This window comes from Carassius carassius, chromosome 14, assembly GCF_963082965.1.
Source record: "Carassius carassius chromosome 14, fCarCar2.1, whole genome shotgun sequence".
Lineage (NCBI taxonomy): Eukaryota > Metazoa > Chordata > Actinopteri > Cypriniformes > Cyprinidae > Carassius > Carassius carassius.
The window spans coordinates 2,953,321-2,976,775 of record NC_081768.1 but is presented as its reverse complement, the minus strand read 5'-3'; the positions used below and the strand labels follow the sequence as shown (position 1 = coordinate 2,976,775).

Below are 23,455 nucleotides of genomic sequence, written 5' to 3'. Positions count from 1 at the left end.
TTCCATGAAGACATTTAGTAAATTTCCTATTGTAAAAATATCCGACCTAATTTTTGATTAGTAATACTTTCATTTGGACAACTTTAAAGGCGATTTAAATAAAAGTAAAAGTAAAATATCAAAATGTAATTGTATTGTAATAAAAAATTACTTTATAAAAACTAGCGCTGGTCCTAAAAACAGACCTCATTTTCCTGTGACAGAACAGGAATGCTTATATTGTAGCCATTTTGGTAAAATGTGTTTTCAATTACTAGCACATATAGTAAGCTCTACACTTTCCGCTCTTTAAACAGTGAAGGTACTGCATTTAAGGAAACATTCTGATTACAGAGAAACCAGATCATTGGGAAGCAGACTGCAGGACCTCCTTAATTCCAGCTAATGACTGACGTCATGGGCCGCTGAGAGCCAAGCGTGTGTCCACACCCACAGACTCAACCCTACTGACTGAAATCCACTGAAAGCAGGAGAGAACCAGGGGCTTTACCCAGAAAGCAGCAGTTTCCCACGAAGCCTCAGGTCAGCGGCGCAGTCCTCTGACAGACAGTTCTTCTCAAACCACGTCTGTGAAGAGTCAAACAGAGCACAGGATGTTTACACCACCTCACTGTCAGGATAACGCGAGACGGGACACAAATACTAGAGGGTGCTATTGGGCAAGACTTCACACACTCGATGGGACATTTTTCGGAAAGCTCTAGTATTTGAATAGTGGTTTCAAGAGTAATGCACAAGAAAGTGCTGTGTGTTTGCATTGGACACATTTAGACATCGACACCTTTGCCTTAGCGCTACAGACACACTGTACAGTTACTAATAGCCTCAGATTCCATTGTAATGGATTCCTGATGTGCTGAAAGATGCCAGCAGCGTGTTTCCTAAAGCTGAGAAGGAAAAGCATATGGCCTAATGGGAGGGTGGGTTATGAAGTGGGGTGTTGGCAAATAAATTCATCAATCTTCCACATTCCACTCACAAAAGAGTCAACAGGCATTATCAAGCGCTAACTAAAACCACATTTATAACTAGAGAAATGCATCATTTCTGGCATTCTGAGCTTCTGGGTGATGCCAACGGCAGATGAGTAGAAGGTGAGAAACAGTAAATTAAAATTAAAATAATTTTCTATATGAGAACATTGTAAAGATATTAAATTGTAAAAACATGCAACAACTGTACACACTACGACATACAGGTACAAAATCTGTCACTCGAGCAATACCTTATTACCAGTGTTGGGAAGGTTACTTTGGAAATGTAATAGGTTACAGATTACAAGTTACCCTATTTAAAATGTAATAGTAGTGTAACTTTTTTAATTACTTTAATAAAGTAATGTAACTAATTACTTTTGAGTACATTTTGATTACTTTTATAAATTTCTAATGAATGTTAATTTGCAACAGTTAATCATCTTCAACCATTTTACACCATGCAGGTTTAACCTTACAGTAGAGCGCAATACTGTCAGACTTTCATCATTCTTCATCACCTGAATTAAGATGATCACATTTGAACACATCCACCACACAATCAGACTTTAGTAGTGCCTTTTACTTAGAGATTGATCTGAAGTTCAAAGCAGATTTAAAATCAAAAGAAATAGTTTATAGATACTGTTTTTGAAACCAAATCTTTGCATAACTACAGGCATCTAACTGCATCTAACAATGGTTTGGGGAAAAATAGTTAATAAAAAAATAAAAGCATATACATCAACTCAAATACGGTTATCTAATAAGCATGTGTCCTATTTTGTGTACTAAACTCCTGAAACATTGGTGTATTTTTGAAACACTGCTGTCTCTTTGTATATGATATGATGATAGTTTCTCAAAATAAGTAAAAAATGCTCATGAAGTGACTGTTCTAGAGATTAATTTCCATGAGGGGCGGACTGGGAAAAAAAATAGGCTGGGAAATCTCACACTCATACACCCACAACCCATTCTGTTACATGGACAACCCTATTTTGTGTATGGACCTGACATGAAAAAGATTTGAATCCTTAGGTTGGGGGACTTGCAACGTAATTAAGAGTTCTCTCCTGAACTGCACCTTCACTTCCATTATCCATCCATCTCTCTCATGACTTTAATACTGAAGATTTTTATTTGACTTTTACCATGTTTTGTAAGTGCAATTTTGTTTTTTTGGCAAATGAATTACCACTTGTATTTATTTTTACTACAAATTCCATAGTTAAACCACGGTTAGTGCCATACCATAGGCATTAATTTTCCTAAAGGTTGTGTTTTTGTATGCACTAGCTCCCCCTAAACCTATGATAAAATATGATGATTTGTCTGCTAACTTACTACTGTAACATTACAAAAGATAATAATGACGTCGTTTATACAGTATTTTGAGTGATTGCGAGCAATGTGCTGCTGCTGCTTGACTAAGTAAACAAAGACAAAACTACATTAGCATATTTACAGATGAAACTGACCTGCACCTGAAACCCTGAACAGAAGTGTCGCTTCTCTGCTCCAGCTGAGCGCTTACACAGTTCACTCCGGTCTCTCTCTCTCGCATTGATTACTCGGAGTCTGATCCAAACCGTTCGGCGGAGGCGCGGAGAGCGCGCGAGCCCAACCATTGCCAGTCACGACTAACCGATTCATGATTTATTAGAGATTTAATTATCGAATGGCGGATTCGGAAATAATCGCTTTAGTATATTCGGCCTGCAATTATACAATAACAATATTAAAGTAGAGGGCCAAATCGTCTGCCAGGCCACCGGGAATAGTCCCGGTTCTCCCGATGTCCAGTCAGCGCCTGATTTCCACAGAAAGGCAGAACGTGCAGGATTCATATTCAGTCTTTTTGCGGCTTAATATTAACAGACATCAGTCCATATCGGGTTTTGATTCAAGTGTACTGACCTACTTTTGATTTATTCGTCCAAAATGTGGCATATTTCGTCCGCGTTATAGGCTGAATTCCATTTTTATGACTGGATTCTACGAATGTATTTTCCGCTTCTCGGAGATTATGGGCCATATGTCTTAGTGCAATTTGGGAAAGAAATAAACTGTATTTGGATGTGTGTAAATATTCAAATGTAATCCTCTTTGTAATCGTTACAATTTTCATAAGTAACTGTAATTTAATTACTCATTTTTTCTTAGTAACTGTAACTGATTACTGTTACATTTATTTTGTAATTAAATTACGTAACGCCGTTACATGTAACTAGTTACTCCCCAACACTGCTTATTACAAAGTAGTAATATGAACCATTTAGGTACTAATATGTATACTTTTGGAATGCTAATGTGTACATTTTATGGTTCTAATATTCATCCTTTAGGAGTAAATATGATGCAGATTTTGAAAGGGTTTCACCCCAGTGAAAGCTAGATTGTGTTCACACACACACACACTAGGGCTGTCAGCATTAACGCATTAAGACACACAATTAATTCAAAATCATTAATGAAAAATCAGACGAACCATTAAGCAAATGCATTCAAACAACTAGACTGATTGCACTGATTGTATAAAGCAAACCAGTGTTTCGCTAGTAAAGGTATGAAAGATAAGGACTGTGATCAAGGCCAAGATGATGCAGTGACAAACAGAAGTCATACAGTAAGCATGTGTGAATCCTTTATATTAATGAACAAACAAACTGTTTATTTGTGCTCTCAAAGCACTGATCACACATTGTATTTATGCACAGAGATTTTTTAGTACATTCACATTGTTTCCAAACACATTCAGGATACTGTTTTGATTTGTCATGTGTATGTTGCGGTGTTTGGTCATTCTGAATGGATTCTGCTTTTAACTTAATTTTGTGGGTGTGGTAAAAGGTGGAAAATTCAAACCTCGTTCTTTGCAGCGATCTTCTCTCCTTTTTTCCAGCGTAGAACAGGAGAGAGCGAGGGAAGGTCACGGTCCTGGTGTCCATCCACAATGTGTTTTCCTAAGCTGTAGGCTGCTTCAAACACGATGGCAGCAAACACATCCTTCACTTCTTTCTGTTCAAAAGTACAAACATAGGAAAATGTTACTTTTTTACATATGTAAGCTTTATTAAGCTTTAGTGTTAGTTCTTTTAGTACTTAAACTACTTGAACTAACCTAATTGAAAATGAGAAATATTGCTTTGGCAAATAGCCGTAATAAAATGATTAATACTACTACTACTACTACAACTAATAATAATATTTTATATATATTTATATATAACATAAAATGTTTTATAGTTTTTTTTTTTTAAATATTTTATTTTAATTATTTTTTAATTAAATTTTTTTGGTAACAATAATAACCCTGAAGATCTATTTCAGAGATTGCAGAGGACTGGTTATTTTAGCATTTCCTTCGGTGCTTATACTGGCACAGAAAGTACACTTTTCCTTTAAGTAGGTCGACAGCTCATCACATCCGCTAATGTGTCAAAATAAAAGCACAGACTGATACAAGTCTAGATGAATGGTCCATCTGACAAGTAGCTCACCCAATCGGTGGCTGTGTAACTGGCTTTGCACGGGCTAATTTCACATTTGCGGTGAAAAGCTTTATAACTGAGGCTCTTTGCAAAGCTTCTCAAAGCTCTTGCTGGCTCAGGCAAGTGATCTGTGTGGCATTAAAGAGCCACTAGATGTACATTTGGATAAAGCTGGCACTGCCCTGCCCCAACACACTTCATCTTCCCCAATTCTGGCAATAGGAGTGTTTCCTTTGGCACACCGTTTGGAAACAGTCAAACGAAAAGTCTGAACGGGATCAAATCTCGACATCCTCATTAGAGGACACTAAAGAGGGAGGCACATGGGAAAATCAGACTTTTTCTGTGCCCTCTTCTCCTCATATTAAACATCACTCGCGAAGGTGAAGAGACTTTCATCTGCACCACCAGGATAGAAAAGCAAACTAGGCACCCTTTAACATCTCTTTCTTTCTCTTTTCCCTTGAGGTTTATCACATGGTTTCTGTTTGTACACCCACCCATCCCCTTCCTCAGCCGCGCTGATTCAGGCCCATGTTTTAACTCATCAAGATACACTAGATAGTGTACATCCTGTCCTGCTGTCCAGCCGACCTGCACCTTCACTGATAGAGTTACTGCAGGAAACAGAGGTGTGGTGGTCAATGGACAGCTTTTAGTCTCCATAGATTTATTTACAAAGGTATGGAACAACATGAAAATGAGTAATTTTTGCCATTTTTACTGATATATATAGTAAATAGTATAATATATATAATATAATAGTAATCCTCATATTCTTATATAAATTAGATTGGTTACAACTGAAACAATCTATGGTATTTGAGAAATGCTGTTAAATGTTACTGTTAACTTAATAAAAATAAAATAAAAATGGCTTTCGTGTATTAAAAATAAAGCTGAAATAAAATAAAATAAATATTAAATACAAAATTTGAAATGTCGCCTTGGAAAAAAAAAAAGCTGAAATACTGAAATTACTTATACTGAAATGAAATAAATTAAAGATAAACAGAGATAATAAGATACTAAGATAAATTACAGAAGACATAAAATTACAAAATTACCTAAGTACTTTAAAAATGCCTAAAGTAAAATAAAAGCTAATTTTAAATAATTACAATAGTATAAAACTATAATAGTATAAAAAAAAAACTAAAATAAGAGATGCTGGTACACACGCACGCATACACACGCATACACACACACACACACACACACACACAAACACACATGCACGCACGCATGCACACACAAAATGTAGGTGTATAAATAAAAGTATCTGAGAATCAAAGCTTGTGTAATAAACCCTAGATTAAGCGTTTAGTTGCCCGAGTCCTGTGAAAGCCATCACATTCATCAGCTGAGAGCCTCTCGTGTGCCAGTTGGTGTCCAGAGAGAGGCTTTTGTTACAGTACTACGCTTAACGTCGTAAAATGAACAATATAAAGCTCAGAGTTGTGTAAGGAGCTGGTGTTCTCCTCAGGTCCCAGCTGGGATTAAAGCAGAGCGTATATCAAATGAACTGTCCGACTGGTGACCCACACCCTGGGGAGCAGTAAAGATCAGGAGACTGACAGCCAGACCTCAAGAATAGACTGTGTGCCACTTTCACTGGGCCACATGTGAACTGAGAACATGAATGACCTCTTGTTCTTCAATAAAACAAGATTAAGTGTGTTCCAACCATATTCATGATAATCAGCAAACTAAAAATAATCACCAGACCAAATAAAAAGTCATGCAGTGATAACTGAGTGGAGTTATTTGTAGGTTCAGTTAAGAATAAGTAGGTTTAACTTATCTTACTTGAAAGTGCTTTACATGCAATTAAGTTCACTTGGCTGAATCCCTGCTTACTAGTGATGTTAGTACAGCTCCTACCAACCTGAACAGGAAAAGATTGAAGACCACAGTTCTGCTTTACTCCAAAATTGGCATGCATGCATTTCTGGTTGGCTCGCACGCACGCAAACACACACGCGCACACACACACACACACGCACGCACACACACACACACACACACACACACACACACACTCACACACACACGTTTGTTTTTGTGAAAAGTGGGGACATCCCATAGGCATAATGGTTTTTATACTGTACAAACTGTATATTCTATGGCCCTACACCTAACCCTAACCCTCACAGGAAACTTTGTGCATTTTTACTTTCTCAAAAAAATTAATTCTGTATGATTTATAAGCGTTTTGAAAAATGGGGACATGGGTTATGTCCTCATAAGTCACCCTCTCCTTGTAATACCTGTGTCATACCCCATGTCATTATACAGAGTTGATATGTCGCAAAAACAAGAACACACACACACACACACACTGGGACTCATGGCAATAGCACAGGAGTAGAAGACGGGCCAGCACAGAGGAGACACAACAGGAACAAGCACCTCCTGCACACAAGGAAGTAGTAGGTCATATCTGAGCCTTGGCCTGTGTTTTACTAGCTTTTATCATCATTAATGCCTCCTTTCGCCTTCTGCTTCCTCCTTTCCCAGCCCCCCAGACTCCATGCTTTGCTGTATTTATAGAGCAGAAGAAAGCACGCCTCAGGTCCTTTAATTGGGTGGGTGGCATCTGAAGGGACCCCAAACAACTGTTTCTTACATGCCGTGGACACACATGGACAGACTCGAGCCAAGCAGGTCAGTCAGTCGCCACAGGGCTTCAGTGTACGTCTGTTTCCTTACATTGTTTCCATTTGGCACAGTAAAGCCTTTCACAGAAAAACTCTGCATTATACAACGGCTTCCCACAGGCAGATTCACAAGTCATAATAGCACTTTTTACAACAGCTATAAAACTAAACTGTCAGAGCCAATGGTCACACTTCAGGCTACAGTGCTCATGTTACTGTGTATTTATATTAGTAATCATTCAACACTACTGAAAACTAGTATATGAATAATAAATAACTGGCTGCTGTGTGTCTGCATGCCAAGTCAAGCACCTATATAATAAATAACATGTGCATTAATGGTAATTATTTTGGAGAGCTGCTAGTAATAAGTGGTGTTTTCATACATGTTTGATTTACGACCATTCAATCTTTTAATGTACATTTGATACATAACATAGTACTTGATGATTGGCATATTTATTTAAACTACTATACAAAATTTAGTATTTATTTATTGCAAGAAAGTAATACGTTTTTGATCCAAATGACAGTAAAGACAGTAAACACTTATTATGTTGCATTTTTAGGTAATCAAATAATGCATCTTTTGTGAGTATAAAGAGACTTCTTTCAAAAACAAAACCTTTTCGGACTCCAAATGATTAGTGGTAGTGTACAACTGTGTTTAGATCAAGATAACTCAAAGACTAACATATTACAGTAAGACAAAAACATGATATTAACAGTAGAGCATCTAAAATGATAAAGCACTTTTTTAAGATCTTGAAAGTTTCACCAAAGAAATGTAATAGATGCTAAGGGACAGTTTTTGTAGGTTGTGTTACCAAATATAATCAGATGCTGTCATTGAGCATACTTGGAAGTAAAACAATTATGATTAAAAAACCTCTATAGCCACAAATGTGGGAAATACAGTGCCTAATGTATGAAGGGTTGGATGGTGTCCATTCCCAAACTTACCACCGCAATAATCTCCCATCTGAGGATCATTGAGTCTGACCTCATGCTTTTGAGACATAGAGACAGCGGTGAAAAATAGTGCTGATTGAATGATAAGAGCTTGTGAAGAGCATGTTTAGAGTTTTACATAAAGACGTCTTAATGAGCATGTGAAAGAATGTGTTGAATATCCTTATAAGTGGTCAATCTTAATCTTCTAAATAAAAAGCATTAGGAATCGGATTTCAAAACACTGGAAAAACAGTAATATTATAAAATATTATTACAGTTTAAAATAGCTGTTTTCTATTTGAATATATTTTAAAATGTAATTTATTTCTGTGATCAAAGCTGTATTTTCAGCATCATTACTCCAGTCTTCAGTGTCACATGATCCTTCAGAAATCATTCAGATTTGCTGCTCGAGAAAGATTTATATTCTCAATGTTTTTTTATTATTATTTTTTTGTTGTAAAATGTATCTTGTTTTAACAAAGCAAGACATCTTTGTAGAATGTAAAAAGGTTCTATAATGTCATCAGGCTGTAAAACACCTTTTCTGAAAAACTTTCACCTGAAGTTTAAGGGAGGCCGATATCATGAAACGCTCTCAAGAATGTAATTTGTATTTAATGGCTTAAGTTCTTCAGTTATGTGCCAAAATGAGAAGATTTGCAGAACCAGCAACCTTTGATATATGACCTTGTCAGTTTATCTTAAAGATAAGCAGGGCGGCTGAACTCAACACTTTTTTCTGTTCTTCAGGGAAGGCAGAAGGGATGATGTCATCTGAACAGACGGCGACTGTGATTGGCTGAGAGGATCCGCACTCACGTGGCTACCACCAGACTGTTTCAAGAGTTATTAAATACATGCACAGAGTGCACAAACTGGGGCTTTATCGAGATCAAGACCCTCAATGCCAAACAGAGTTCCTGCTATTAATTTACGCTCCGCTGTAGGATTCCCTACAGTGATACACATAAACTTCAATCCAAAGATCATTATTATCATTGCTCATACATTTGAAAAAACTATTCTACTTCAGCATGCAATCTATCCTGCATCATTTGTTCTACAGACACAATAATGCACGCAAAACATCCAAGAAATCCTTAAAGGGATAGTTCACTCAAAAATTGGACTGAAGTGGTGTGGATTTTTTATCAGATGTTTGGACTCTCATTCTGACGGCACCTATTCACTGCAGAGGATCCATTGAGCAAGTGATGTAATGCTTAATATATAAAAATCTGATGAAAAGTACATTTCAATAACCATTTTTCAATACCCAGTTTATTGTATGCAAGTGATGAATGAGTGAAACCTGAAGATTTTTCCTGCATTAAATCCCTCATATATTTCATTCATACTTCCATGACTCACCTAAACCCCCCCCCCCCAAATCAATTGGACAACCAAGCAAAGTTGAACTACAGTAAAACGACATCAACTCCTCTAATATTATTGTCCTTGACAGACATTGTACAAGATGACAATATCCCATATGGAACCAATTATAAGACACAGAGGGGGAACACAATTCAAGGCATTAAAATTAATAACTGTGACGAAGTACACAACTTATGGAGCCTGAAATAACTATTTGTGTGCTGCATTGGTTTGCAAATGCAATTAACTTATTCATCTTATTCATTTGTCAGAACAAACTGGTTTGTGCATTTACAATACGAGTTCCACCTTGGGATAAATCACTTAGCCTGTGGAAAACTACAAATTAGCATGAAAGATTGAGATCACCAGAACAGTTCTCTGGACCTGAACAGCTGAAGCTGCATTTGATTCCAGCATTAAAAGCTGGAATGAACTGGACATGAACCGTGCAAAGCCTGAGTGTTAAGATATTTCTCAGATCTCCCTCCAAAATCCTTGAGATGATAAATCGCAGACACTCATTCCTGAAGTGTTAGTCCATGTACAGAAATGCCTTGTTCATAAACAATTCAAACTAGTGGCTCTTTCAAACTGCTTCAAAACGAGAGACGGTTTTCAACTGGAGTGTCACAACATATAAATGCTCCACAGGTCTGTTCTTATAGTCACAGGCAGCAGAGAAAACAATGCTAAATGCAAATAATAAAACTGTCTAACTATATAAATATGCATAGAAGACAGTGTCATTATCGTATTATGCTGTTTTTATTTTGTATTTTCAGTTTAACTTTTTTTTTTTTTTCATTTTCACAAGGTTTATTGTCATAATATTTTTTATAATATTTTAAGTAAAAAGTTTTTACACATTTGTTTTAGTGTAGAGGTAATATGGGAAGGTTATATGATGTACCAGTGACAAAAGGCACAATTTTACACCAGCAATACAGCATTTTCCCTGAGCATTTATTAATTTGCATCGAAGAAAAAACATTGCTTAGTTTCACAATACATGTCTCTGTTGCAACTTTTGTTACTCTTTAGCTTAGCTTTACTAAGTATCATCCTAATTGAATTGGAAGTTCTATAAAAGTGCTCTACAAAAGTAGCAACTGGCAGCACAAATAGTGCTAATCGTATTGATGCATAAAACACACACACACACACACACACACACACACACACACACACACACACACACACACACACACACACACACACACACACACACACACACACACACACACACACACACACACACACACACACACACACACACACACACACACACACACACAGCCATGCAGTCTGCATTTACAAACATTTGTGGGGAAAAATGGGTTGTTCGGAAGTGCTCAGTGGATTTAAGTGTGGTACTGTGATAGGATGCAACCTTTGCAATAAGTTAGTTTGTAAAATGTCAGCCATGCTAGATACTCTATGGTCAACTGTAAGTGCTATTATTGGAAACGTTTAGGAAAAGCAACAACTCAACCATACTTCCAGTGAAGGGAAACCTTAATGCTTCAGCATGCCAAGACACTTTGGACAATGCTATGTTTACAACATTGTGGGAACAGTTTGGGGAAGACTCTTTTCTATTCCAGCATGACTGTGGCCCAGTGCACAAAGCCAGGTCTATAAAAACATGGTTGGATGAGTTTGGTGTGGAAGAACTTGACTAGCCCACACAGAGCCCTGACCTCTGACCCCATACCTTTTGGAACAGACTTTGCATTGGTAGTGGGCCTATAATGCCTTCAAATGCTGTCTAGTTAGGCAGCTCGCTAGAGCTGTAGTGACGCTGAGGCAGATATCATTTAGGCTTGTTTGCTCAAACTGCAGCCGTTATCACAGGGACACATAGTTTCCGAGCCTCTCCATTAAACCCCCCCGAGGACTGCTGAAATTTTCCCATGAGAATGATGATGGTTAACACACACTGGAGTGAGAGCATATGGGACGCCCATCACTTGAGCTGGCTGGAAACTTATTCCATGTGTGGTTAGCATGCAGAACCCCTCCACACTAATTCATTTTCCCTTACTGTATGTTACACAGCACCCACAATGCACTTCTAACTTATTGATAACACAGTGGCAAAGTCACATGACCTAACATGCAAAAAAATGCATAATGCACACAGAAAAAAATAGATATACAGGTTATGCATTTACATTTATGCATTTAGCAGACGCTTTTATCCAAAGTGATATAAGGTACATTCATGCTATACAGTTTTTATACCAGTATCTGTGTTCCCTGGGAATTGAACCCATGACCTTTTGAGTTGCTAATGCAATGCTCTAATGCAATACACATAGACACATAAGTGGATGAAATACTGGAACAATGTCCTTGTAAAGATCATGTACATAATGTAAAAGGTATTCGCTATGTGACCTTCAGTTGAAAACACAGCTGGGATTTATAAATCTGGAATAGAGGTGCCATGCTCTTGTAGCGTAAATGGTCTACAATTTTATTCCAATTTAAATACAATAGGAATTACAAAAGAAAAAAAAAACTCAAAATGAAGCACTGGGAAGCATTGCAGCAATTAAAATTTTATGGGAAAATGCATTTAACTATCAGGGGAAAAAACTTATTAGACTTACTAGAATGAGAACGAAGCATTCATTACATGCTTACGGAGAAATCAGGCCAAGATACACACATTCTCTTAACACTTCACCAAAAATTAAACTGCCCTGAAATCTTTCCACTGTGCAAAAATACACCGGTATTTAGCAGGACATTCATTTCATTTGGAACAGTAACAGAACTCAGTCCCTTTGTCCTTGACATGTACAGTAATATTTCCATGGCTTTACACGTCTTCCCTGCTGCTATCTGTCGACATAAATGCCTGGAATAACTGATATGCCCTTAGGTTTTCCTCACTAAGTGAGGAGGTGGGTCATGTCAAGGGTAAGTGTAGGGAGAGCCAAGAAAATCCTTCACTCCTGCTACTCATTCCCAGAATTCCAAGCTGTTCCAAAAACAGGGCACTCCTGTAAAGGTCTCAAAATCACACTGCGCACCCAGGAAGCACTGGATGATTGGGATTAGTTCCTTTTATGGCGTTGTAATGTGAGTTATGGATGCTGGAGGGAATATGGCTTCCATCACATTAAAACCAGTTCAAGAACACTACACAAAATGAGACCAAGCATAAAAATAATGTATTTTGAGAAGCTGGCCTTCTGTTTGTACAACTTTCAATCATTTTGAAAGACATCAGATCATATCCGTACGGCTTTAGTTATCTACAATGCATTATTCAAAACTGACAGGAGACAAAAATAACTTCTGTTTCGGCTGTTGGATGTTCGCTTTCAGTTCTATTAAGAAAAATACAGGAACGACAGCAACAAAAGAGGTTAGAGGATTTTCCTTATGTTCCTTATGATTCTATCTTTATAGAAATAATATACAAATTCATATGTGTTATAAAACTATAAAACATAAAAAATCAGTAATGAATACTGTTGTCATGTGATAACAAGTGAAATCTTGTGATCTAGTTAAATGAGAAACCATTTCTAGGAAACTAGGATTTTTAAAAAAATGTATGCAATAGTGTTAGGAAAATTTAGGAAAAAAGATAGAAGACAGAAAAGAAGGGTCAAGTTGAGTGCACTGCATTACATATACATATACATATACATATACATATACATATATATATATATATATATATATATATATATACACACATGTACAGCGGGAAAAATAAGTATTGAATACATCACCATTTTTCTCAGTAAATATATTTCTAAAGGTGCTGTTGACATAAATTTTTAACCAAATGTTGGTAACAACCTAAGTAACCCAAAACATAGAATACAAATAAAAGAAAACAAATAAATTCAGAAATTAAGTTATATGTAATAAAATGGAATGAGACGGGGAAAAAGTCAACAGCACAGCACCTTTAGAAATATATTTACTAGATAAATAAAATAAATTCTTTACAAATGTTTTTTGTTCATGTATTATTAAGAATTATGTATTATACATAGAGTAAAATAAATATGGAACACTTCATTATATTCAATCTAGAATACATAAAAAAATGAATGTAAAGATCAACGAATGTTACATTTTTAGCGAATCGTTATTTGAAATTTCAGAACATAAATTCAGAACAACAAATTTGGATGTCCATTAGCTTGATCTCTCTGTATGATCCTGCTGAAGCAGCTGTGTGAACATCAGCTCATCCTGGACGCTCAGGACCACAGCGACAGATGCTTCCTGCTTCTGATGAGATCAGGCCTCATAAAACGTTCCACTGTTACAGTGCAGTTATTCTGGGTCTATTGTTCTGATCGCTGCCTGCCGCCTGGATACAATCTCCAAATCTACAGCGTGTGGGCTGAGAGACGTAAAATAAACTGCTATATGTGTATATGTTTGAGTCTCTGCACTGAAGGTAGTCCACCACTGCGCTCCATTAGAGACCACTAGTGTGACTGTTGTTTAACATTCACTGGAGAGAAGTCAGGTGTTAAACACCAGACACATAACGCATGTCATAAGACCATGTGAACAAGGCACGCCAAAATCTTGCTTTAGGGAACAGAAAATCAAAAGTAACAGAACAATGTGCGCTTGATGAAATGCACACGTTTGTGAGACAATTCATATAATGGAAATGTTGGTCGAGACGTAGTTTCTGGTGTACAGCCAAACTCTTTCTCTGTGGCTCATTTTATATTTAAAATATATTTTATTATATATTATGATATTATATTAAATATATAAAATGTAACAAATAAAATAAATATTTGAATACTATATATAATAATATATACTATATATATAACACACTATATATATATATATGATAGTGATATCATGGCTTTTTAAACTATTTTAGACACTCGAATATAATACAATTATTAAAAAAATACAATTATGAAAGATATATTAATTATATTACATATTGTATTATATTAGTAATACATTTTGTAAATAAATTAAAATTAGATTAAGCACTAGCTGTCTACTTAACCTGCATTCAGCAAGCAATTAAACAGACAGACACTTTGCTATTTCATATGAAGTTTTCTGCCATTTTGACTGTTTCCGAGTTCTTTCCACGACATTTATTGACAGTTTTGTGGGTTTCTTGCATCGTAGTATTTTCTGTCATCGTGCTTTATAAATAGGTGCTGGAGTCGTGAGCGTGTTTAATAAGAGACAGCTGGATATTATTACCTTCCTGCCGTGTGGATTCTTTGTATCATCTTTCCTGGCCGGGCGTAAATGAAGCCCGTGGAATGGCACTGGAGGAATTGCAGCGTTGTGTTATATGTGGCAACACAAAGCCGGTAATGTGGCAAACAACCTAGTCCTCGTCTCTCACTGGGTCAGTGCTATGAATACAGTCAAATAAGCACAGCACGATCTGACACAGTATGTGTGTTTGAGAAACAGAATCAGTGTTGTGTGACACTTCACTCTGTTCTAAAAAACGTAGAAAGCAGCATTTTATGGTTTTGCAGATGTTTGAATACAGCTCTAAAATTACTGCCTTCTAAGATGCCTAACTTTAGAACAGATAAGGCAATTAGATTGAAAAATATTCTCCCAAAATGACTGAAAGAGTATAGAAAAATGTTATGAATAACCAAATAAATCAAAATATAGACTACTACTACTGTATAAAGAAATTGCTGTCCATACGTTTTAAAACACTTTTATTCAGCAGGCAAGCATTGGATTGATCAAAAATGACAGTAATAATGGTATTATGCTGCTATTTGAACTTTCGATTCATCAAAAAAAAAAAACTGAAAAAGTTAAATGTGAAGCAGCACAACTGTTTTCAAAATGTATAATAATAACAAATGTTAATCAAATCAGTTTTAAGAAGGATCATGTATATATATATATATAATATTATTGTTTGTTCTGTATTTTTTTATCAAATTATTGCAGCCTCCATGAGACTTATTTAAAAACATAAGAAATCTCACCGATCCCAAACTTGGTAGTGCATATCGTTCAACACTATCTAGGGAGTAGACAGACGGACAGCTTGGTTATGGCCACCACATCGCAGGCAGTTTATGTCACTCAGCACGCGTGTGTTTGAGTGTTGAGAGCTTAACTGTGTCAGAGTTGTATACTGAGCAGGAGAGGAACACTGCGTTTATATGCCATTGATTCCAATCCTCACTGGCTCCCTCAGTGCACTCATTGCATGTGGCCAGCTGTGGAAGTGTACCACATACACATGTGAGGTGTTGGTGTAAACATGGTAAACAGAACTAGCAGAGGCATGCCACACGACATCCAGACAGCTGCAGGAATCTGACAGTCTTTAGCTTCTCCACTACATCAAATCCCAGTCCTATCTGTCAGTATTGCTGAGTGATAGAGTGACATCTATGGCACATGTACAGTTTGCACAAACTAACCTCTGATTAGTACACAAGATACTGGAATGTAAATGTATAAATGATGATAAGCTATTTCTATAGACTGAATTTCATATTTAGTACAATTGAATATATTGTATTCAAATCTATTTCATAAATATAATGTAAAGAATTCTCTTATGTTTATCAATACTGCATTTATTTGATATGGGGAAAAAAAGAGCAATATTTTGAAATATAATTTTAAAGAATTATTTAATATACTTATGATTAATAATTGTATTTTGTTTATTTTATATTACTGTATGTATATTATAATATTACATATAATATAACTTCGATTATTTAAAAAAAGTTTACATTTTTATCTCGCTATTGTTTTTATTAATAGATTTTTATATACCTGAATTTTTCTAGTTTTATTTTATATGATGCATATTATAATATTATATAATTTATTTAATTTATAGTTGCTTTCTAGAATATATCTAAAAGTATTTTATTTTATATTACGTACATTATAAAAGAATATAAATATTACAAAATGTAATAGAATACATAATTGATATCATGTATTGCATGCATAAAAAATACTGTTTAAAGGTGAGTCTGTAATGATTTCTGTGTTCAAGATGATTTATTGCATTGGGATTCAGGGTGAACTGTCCAGAAAACACTCTGCCATTTCCCTTTTACTAGTGAAAACAGTGTGTGTGGTCGCCACAATAACACAGGAAATAGATTTGTCCCTTGCATCTGGTTCTGTTCATTTGAGTGTTGAAGTCCCTAATGCCTTATCCTTCAGCATGGACATTTAAACCTGGCCTGACTCGCTTCAACACTCATCCATGTACATGCAATACGGAAAATCCACCCAAGCAGGTTTCTGACCCATCGTGCACAGTGTTCCAAGAAGAGAACACACATAAAAGCTTGAATCACGGATTGTGAAAATGACACGAGATGATGAAGTGAATGGTTAGCATGAGGGTGGCACTGGTAAGCCAAAAATCCAGCCCAGTCTTCCACTCAGCTCTAAAAGTTCTCAGAAAAGGCTCTCAGGTGCAAGTGTAATACATATGCAGCTCATCTAGCTAAAAATAGCCAAAGAAAGAAAATCTGGCATGTCTGGTATAATATTCCGAAACCCGTGCCAATAGAAATATGTTTAAAATGATCAACAAGATTCTTATGTAATGCATCATATTCCAGCGGGGGGAAATTATAACTAGACTATTTACTAGATTTGGAGAAACCCTTGTAGATGCTTGTTTCCTTTGGCACGATGCAAGGGTTTTACAAACTTTTCTAACCTCGCTGTGCACAGGAAGGGTTGTGTCAACCAACCACAGAAACCTTTGGAAAAGCAGAATAAGTTCAATTAAATGTTCAGTACGTAACATCCTCTGATTAAATCACATCTAATTCTGTACTGTGCTGCAATGATCCTTCTTAAACAGGAAGCGCTGCAGGCCGTCTCACTGACTGTGTCTGTTCAGAGATATAACAGAATAAAGATAAACAACTCAGTTCGAACGATATCTATATTTGGCCACTTTGAAGCTTGTCCTAGATATAATTCATTTAATTTCTGTAAGCCAGTCTACTATTGTAGTATCACATATATAATATACATTTGAATATTTATAGAAATAACACATTAAAACAAAACAAAACACATATCAAGGTTAACAAAATAAAACAGTGTATGCAGATCTCTCTTAAATCAAGACAAAGGTCCAACTTAACACGTCTGCGTGACTAAATACAGTATAGTGAACTATAGTGAGTCTGAATGTGTTGAGCTCGCGGACCGCTGTGAAGTTTCTCCAGAGTTAGCGAAGGTTCCCCTTGGAGAGCCAGCTGGTTTCCATTAGCATACCTCAGCTAGTGAGTGGGGGTCCTGGCTTCATGTGGGAGACGCTAACACTGGGATAAATGAGAGGATAGCCATGCAGACTGGCCCTCAGGACTGCAGCCAAATCACACTTGATGACGGGGATCTGTGCTGCTTTGAGCTCGCCGACTGAACAAACACTCGTGTTTTGGAACATATTTGAGTGTTGTTTAACAAACCGATACAAGGCTTTTACTTTATAACTAGCTGGTATGGGAATTTGTAATAGTGTGGAAGCCTGTTTCTGCTGTGGGACAGAATAATAAAAACTTGTTCAGACTTTCTAGAAAGTCTCGAGAGTTTGCTCTCGATATGTGATATGTGAGTTTCCCCTTGGAATAAGAGTGAATTGGAATTAAATGGAATAAAAAAAAAAATAAAAAAAAAAAGATGGCTATTTGCATGATCTGCTAACGCAATGCTCTACCACTTATTTTTACAATTGTGAGATTTTTAATCTGACAATTAATACTTCTATTCTTTGTAGTCCAAATTGTTAGGAAAAGTTGAGAAGTTTTAATTTTATTTATTTCTAATTTTGGCTATTTATAGTAAAGTATCTATCACCCAAAACAGTACACTAATTTACTCATCAAGTGAGCAAGTTACAACCCGAATTCCGGAAAAGTTGGGACGTTTTTTAAATTTTAATAAAATGAAAACTAAAGGAATTTCAAATCACATGAGCCAATATTTTATTCACAATAGAACATAGATAACGTAGCAAATGTTTAAACTGAGAAATTTTACACTTTTATCCACTTAATTAGCTCATTTAAAATTTAATGCCTGCTACAGGTCTCAAAAAAGTTGGCACGGGGGCAACAAATGGCTAAAAAAGCAAGCAGTTTTGAAAAGATTCAGCTGGGAGAACATCTAGTGATTAATTAAGTTAATTGATATCAGGTCTGTAACATGATTAGCTATAAAAGCTTTGTCTTAGAGAAGCAGAGTCTCTCAGAAGTAAAGATGGGCAGAGGCTCTCCAATCTGTGAAAGACTGCGTAAAAAAATAGTGGAAAACTTTAAAAACAATGTTCCTCAACGTCAAATTGCAAAGGCTTTGCAAATCTCATCATCTACAGTGCATAACATCATCAAAAGATTCAGAGAAACTGGAGAAATCTCTGTGCGTAAGGGACAAGGCCGGAGACCTTTATTGGATGCCCGTGGTCTTCGGGCTCTCAGACGACACTGCATCACTCATCGGCATGATTGTGTCAATGACATTACTAAATGGGCCCAGGAATACTTTCAGAAACCACTGTCGGTAAACACAATCCGCCGTGCCATCAGCAGATGCCAACTAAAGCTCTATCATGCAAAAAGGAAGCCATATGTGAACATGGTCCAGAAGCGCCGTCGTGTCCTGTGGGCCTCAAAGTGGAATAGTGTTTTATGGTCAGACGAGTCCAAATTTGACATTCTTGTTGGAAATCACGGACGCCGTGTCCTCCGGGCTAAAGAGGAGGGAGACCTTCCAGCATGTTATCAGCGTTCAGTTCAAAAGCCAGCATCTCTGATGGTATGGGGGTGCATAAGTGCATACGGTATGGGCAGCTTGCATGTTTTGGAAGGCTCTGTAAATGCTGAAAGGTATATAAAGGTTTTAGAGCAACATATGCTTCCCTCCAAACAACGTCTATTTCAGGGAAGGCCTTGTTTATTTCAGCAGGACAATGCAAAACCACATACTGCAGCTATAACAACAGCATGGCTTCGTCGTAGAAGAGTCCGGGTGCTAACCTGGCCTGCCTGCAGTCCAGATCTTTCACCTATAGAGAACATTTGGCGCATCATTAAACGAAAAATACGTCAAAGACGACCACGAACTCTTCAGCAGCTGGAAATCTATATAAGGCAAGAATGGGACCAAATTCCAACAGCAAAACTCCAGCAACTCATAGCCTCAATGCCCAGACGTCTTCAAACTGTTTTGAAAAGAAAAGGAGATGCTACACCATGGTAAACATGCCCCGTCCCAACTATTTTCAAAATTGAAATGAGCTCATTTTGTGCATAAAATTGTAAACTTTCTCAGTTTAAACATTTGCTATGTTATCTATGTTCTATTGTGAATAAAATATTGGCTCATGTGATTTGAAAGTCTTTTAGTTTTCATTTTATTAAAATTTAAAAAGCGTCCCAACTTTTCCGGAATTCGGGTTGTAGTTTTTTGTAAAATACGTATCATTGAAAAGTTTAAGGGTCAGTAAGATTTAATTAATTATAAATATTTAATTAATACATTTATTCAATAAACGTGACCGTAAATACATTTATAATGTTACAAAATATTTTTATTTTAAATAAATGATGTTTACTTCTTTTCATCACAATAATCCACTGAAGGCAAAAAAGCGATGCTGAAAACTGGATTAATGATGCTGAAAATTCAGCATTGCATCACAGAAACAAAAGAACATTTTACAGTACAGTATAAACAGTTACTTCAAACAATTTTTTTGTTTGAAGAAATGCAACCTTTATGAGAAAAAGAGACTGTTTTCATTAAGTCTTACAGAACCCAAACTTTTGAACACTAGTGAAACTATGAGCTGCTATATCACCCTGTGCATACAGTATAAAAGCAGCCTGACAATATCCATGATAAAACCGCAGTAAAGCCATGCCTGGCATGATCAATTTAAACAATCTTATAACACGTCACAGACACCGATGCTTTTCTTACCCAAACTTTAAACAGAGCTGCCCTGCTAATGCAAACACTTCTCACAAACGCACAAAGAATCCAGCGCAATAAAAGTGCAACTCACTTAAATACAGTTGACAGGTTAATTCTAAGCTGCGCTAACAAGGTCAATTAACTTCAGACTGAGCTGACTGAGTGTTAACTATGATCACAACATTGATATGCATACTGTGGACTTAGAAATATAATCAAATGCATGCTATAATTAGCAGCGCAAATTCAACATTAGATGTGCAGGTTCTGAAGAAAACGTGAGAGGCACTGTATGCACAAACAAAATATAGTGTTGAAGTGGTATAGGATGAAAAACACACAAAAGCACCACTAAAAACAGTCTATGCCAGAGGATTACAGTTAAGACAGCAGTTTTCTCCACATGGAGCTAATAAAGACTCAACTTGGATGGAAACCCTTCGATGTGGGACATTCAGACTGTAAGTTTCTCCAGTTTCTCCACTGACAGACAGGATTCAAGTCAAATCTACCAAGACAAGTGTGGCCTTCCAGATAAACGAGTGTCTTTACTTCAGACGAAGGCGGTTCATGCTGCTTGATCCATTAAGGTTCACCCAGTGAGATCCACATGCCACCCAGAACATGACGAAAACCTTTTAACAACAAGATCGAATTCTCAGCAGCCATTCAAACATATCTACCTTTGTGATTCCCTGTCCAACACAGTTGTTTCAAAACACGTTCAAAACACAAATGTCTCATAAACTACACTATGCTAAAAAATATGCATAATTAAAGCATTAGCCATTCAGTTTTTTTCAAGTCTTTTTTATGCACATGTTAATGAAGGAAGACAAAAGGCACACAGTTTTGTAGATCTCAGTCTTAAATCTGCACATGTGTGAATGTGCTTTAGTAAAGGCATGAAGACCAGGTCAGCAAACCCTGCACTGTATCGTTACTGCTTGTATTTTTTGGTTAATGCATATTTGTATCATGCGCTGTTCCACATAAAACAGGGATAGGAGCATGGTATGGGTTGAACCCTTGCTATGGAGAAGTGGCCTGCAGAGGCTCATAAAGCAGCGCCAGTGAAGTTTACAGGCTCTGTGTGAGCCTCCTTGTTAAGAGCTCAAGCTCCACGTCGCCCTGAGGATACTGATGCTGACCAAACGCCGGGAAGGCAGACTATTACCAGCAGACAAACAACAAGAGCCCAACTGTGTGGCCACAATGACGACTGTCTCAGCAGAGTCACTAAACAAGGTCTCTCATTAAGAGCCTGAATTTCAAAGGTGGTTGTTTGTCACCTGATGATGAGACTTTATTATGGGTCTTTCTTTATTATAGGTGAACTTCTCTTTTGAGCTTCCACATGACTTAATCAGAGCTCGGCACCAAACACATGCAAATGTCTGACATCCATTGAGGGCAAGACTGCAGTAAACAGCAGCACAGTTTGGAATGGCTTCAGAATACAGCACAAGAGTCATTTTCCAAATAGCAACAAAAATAAAAACTACTATTTCGAAGCGATTACAGAAAAATGCACATGGACTTATTTGGTACATGTTGATGGAGTAAAATAATGTTCATCAATAATAATCTGTGATCCTGATACAACTGGACTGAGACCTCTATGACAACAAGCCACAGTTAAGTCAACATGAAATGGCATCCACAACAAAGTTACTTTCATAATATGACATATTTCCCAATGAAATGGTATGATATATGTGCAACAAAGTAGGCTGAGAGTTTTACTTCATTAAAAAATAATCAGAAAAATGTATGGATGCATAATATATATATTTTTTAATATATATATTGTGTATATTGTGAAAACGTTTTCATTTTTTAAAGACTTAACTGTTGGATAGGTTTCTAGGAAGGCTGCTTAATTTAAAAATAGTGTCCTAAAAATCTGCTTAACAGCTATATTATTATATAGCCCTGCACACTGAGAATAAAATAGAATAAAAACAAGCTTTAATATAATCTACTACATTGATGCTGATTTCAAAAACATTGCATAACTTAGTTTAAAAAAAAAGTAAATATTTTTTAAGTAAAAAATAAAGATTTTTCCAATTATATATTGTATCAGCTACAAAACAAAAGCAGACAAATGTCGAAGTCAAATGGGAAGTCGTGGCCTAATGGTTAGAGCGTCGGACTCCCAATCGAAAGGTTGTGAGTTCGAGTCCCGGGCCGGCAGGAATTGTGGGTGGGGGGAGTGCATGTACAGTTCTCTCTCCACCTTCAATACCACGACTGAGGCGCCCTTGAGCAAGGCATCGAACCCCCAACTGCTCCCCGGGCGCCGCAGCATAAATGGCTGCCCACTGCTCCGGGTGTGTGCTCACAGTGTGTGTGTGTTCACTGCTCTGTGTGTGTGCACTTTGGATGGGTTAAATGCAGAGCACAAATTCTGAGTATGGGTCACCATACTTGGCTGAATGTCACTTCACTTCACTTCAATTGAAAGTTCTGGTATATTTAAAATGTATGATTTCAATTGCAATCTGCAAACGAGTGGAAAAAGTGGGAACTGTGATGAGGTTTAAAATAATGTCTTCTGAATTATCAGTGTATGTGAAAATCAGCTGAGAATTGAACAAACAGTTTACTCAGAGGAAGACGGGAATCATGTCTGTTTTTCTGCAGATTAAGGGATAATACAAGCCTTCTTCACCTAACAAACGATTGTCGAAAGCAAAAATGCTATATTTTGTGAGAAAGTGTGATGTACTAAAGCAAAACAAGAACTATTTTGAAATGAGCATTCAAAAATGAATAAGGAACAAGCAATAAATTTCATTCAGCAGTTATGATGCCGGTAGATGTTATTGTTATTGGTTATTAGCGTTTTATGAAAGATTACTACTTAAACACTTTATTCTTTGGGATAACATGAATAGATGCACAGTAAGACCCCTAACAGGGGTACATTTTCTCTTCATGTTGACTCTAAAGGACAAATCCCTAAAGCCTGAACCTTCGGAGCATGCAGTTGTGGGATATCAGAGGAAAACTC

At 36.7% G+C, this 23,455-nt stretch overlaps 1 protein-coding gene across 1 annotated transcript in view; it reads right to left on the bottom strand.

The window, feature by feature from the left end:
* The window catches only part of LOC132156722 (integrin alpha-9-like), an 84,262-nt gene that overhangs the window by 26,060 nt on the left and 34,747 nt on the right, over nt 1–23,455 (bottom strand). The window contains exons 16-17 of the mRNA XM_059565705.1: nt 3,843–3,995; nt 491–567 (exon numbers count right to left, since the gene is read on the bottom strand). Of these exons, the coding sequence (XP_059421688.1) occupies nt 491–567; nt 3,843–3,995 (230 nt within the window). The remainder of the gene's footprint in view (nt 1–490; nt 568–3,842; nt 3,996–23,455) is intronic.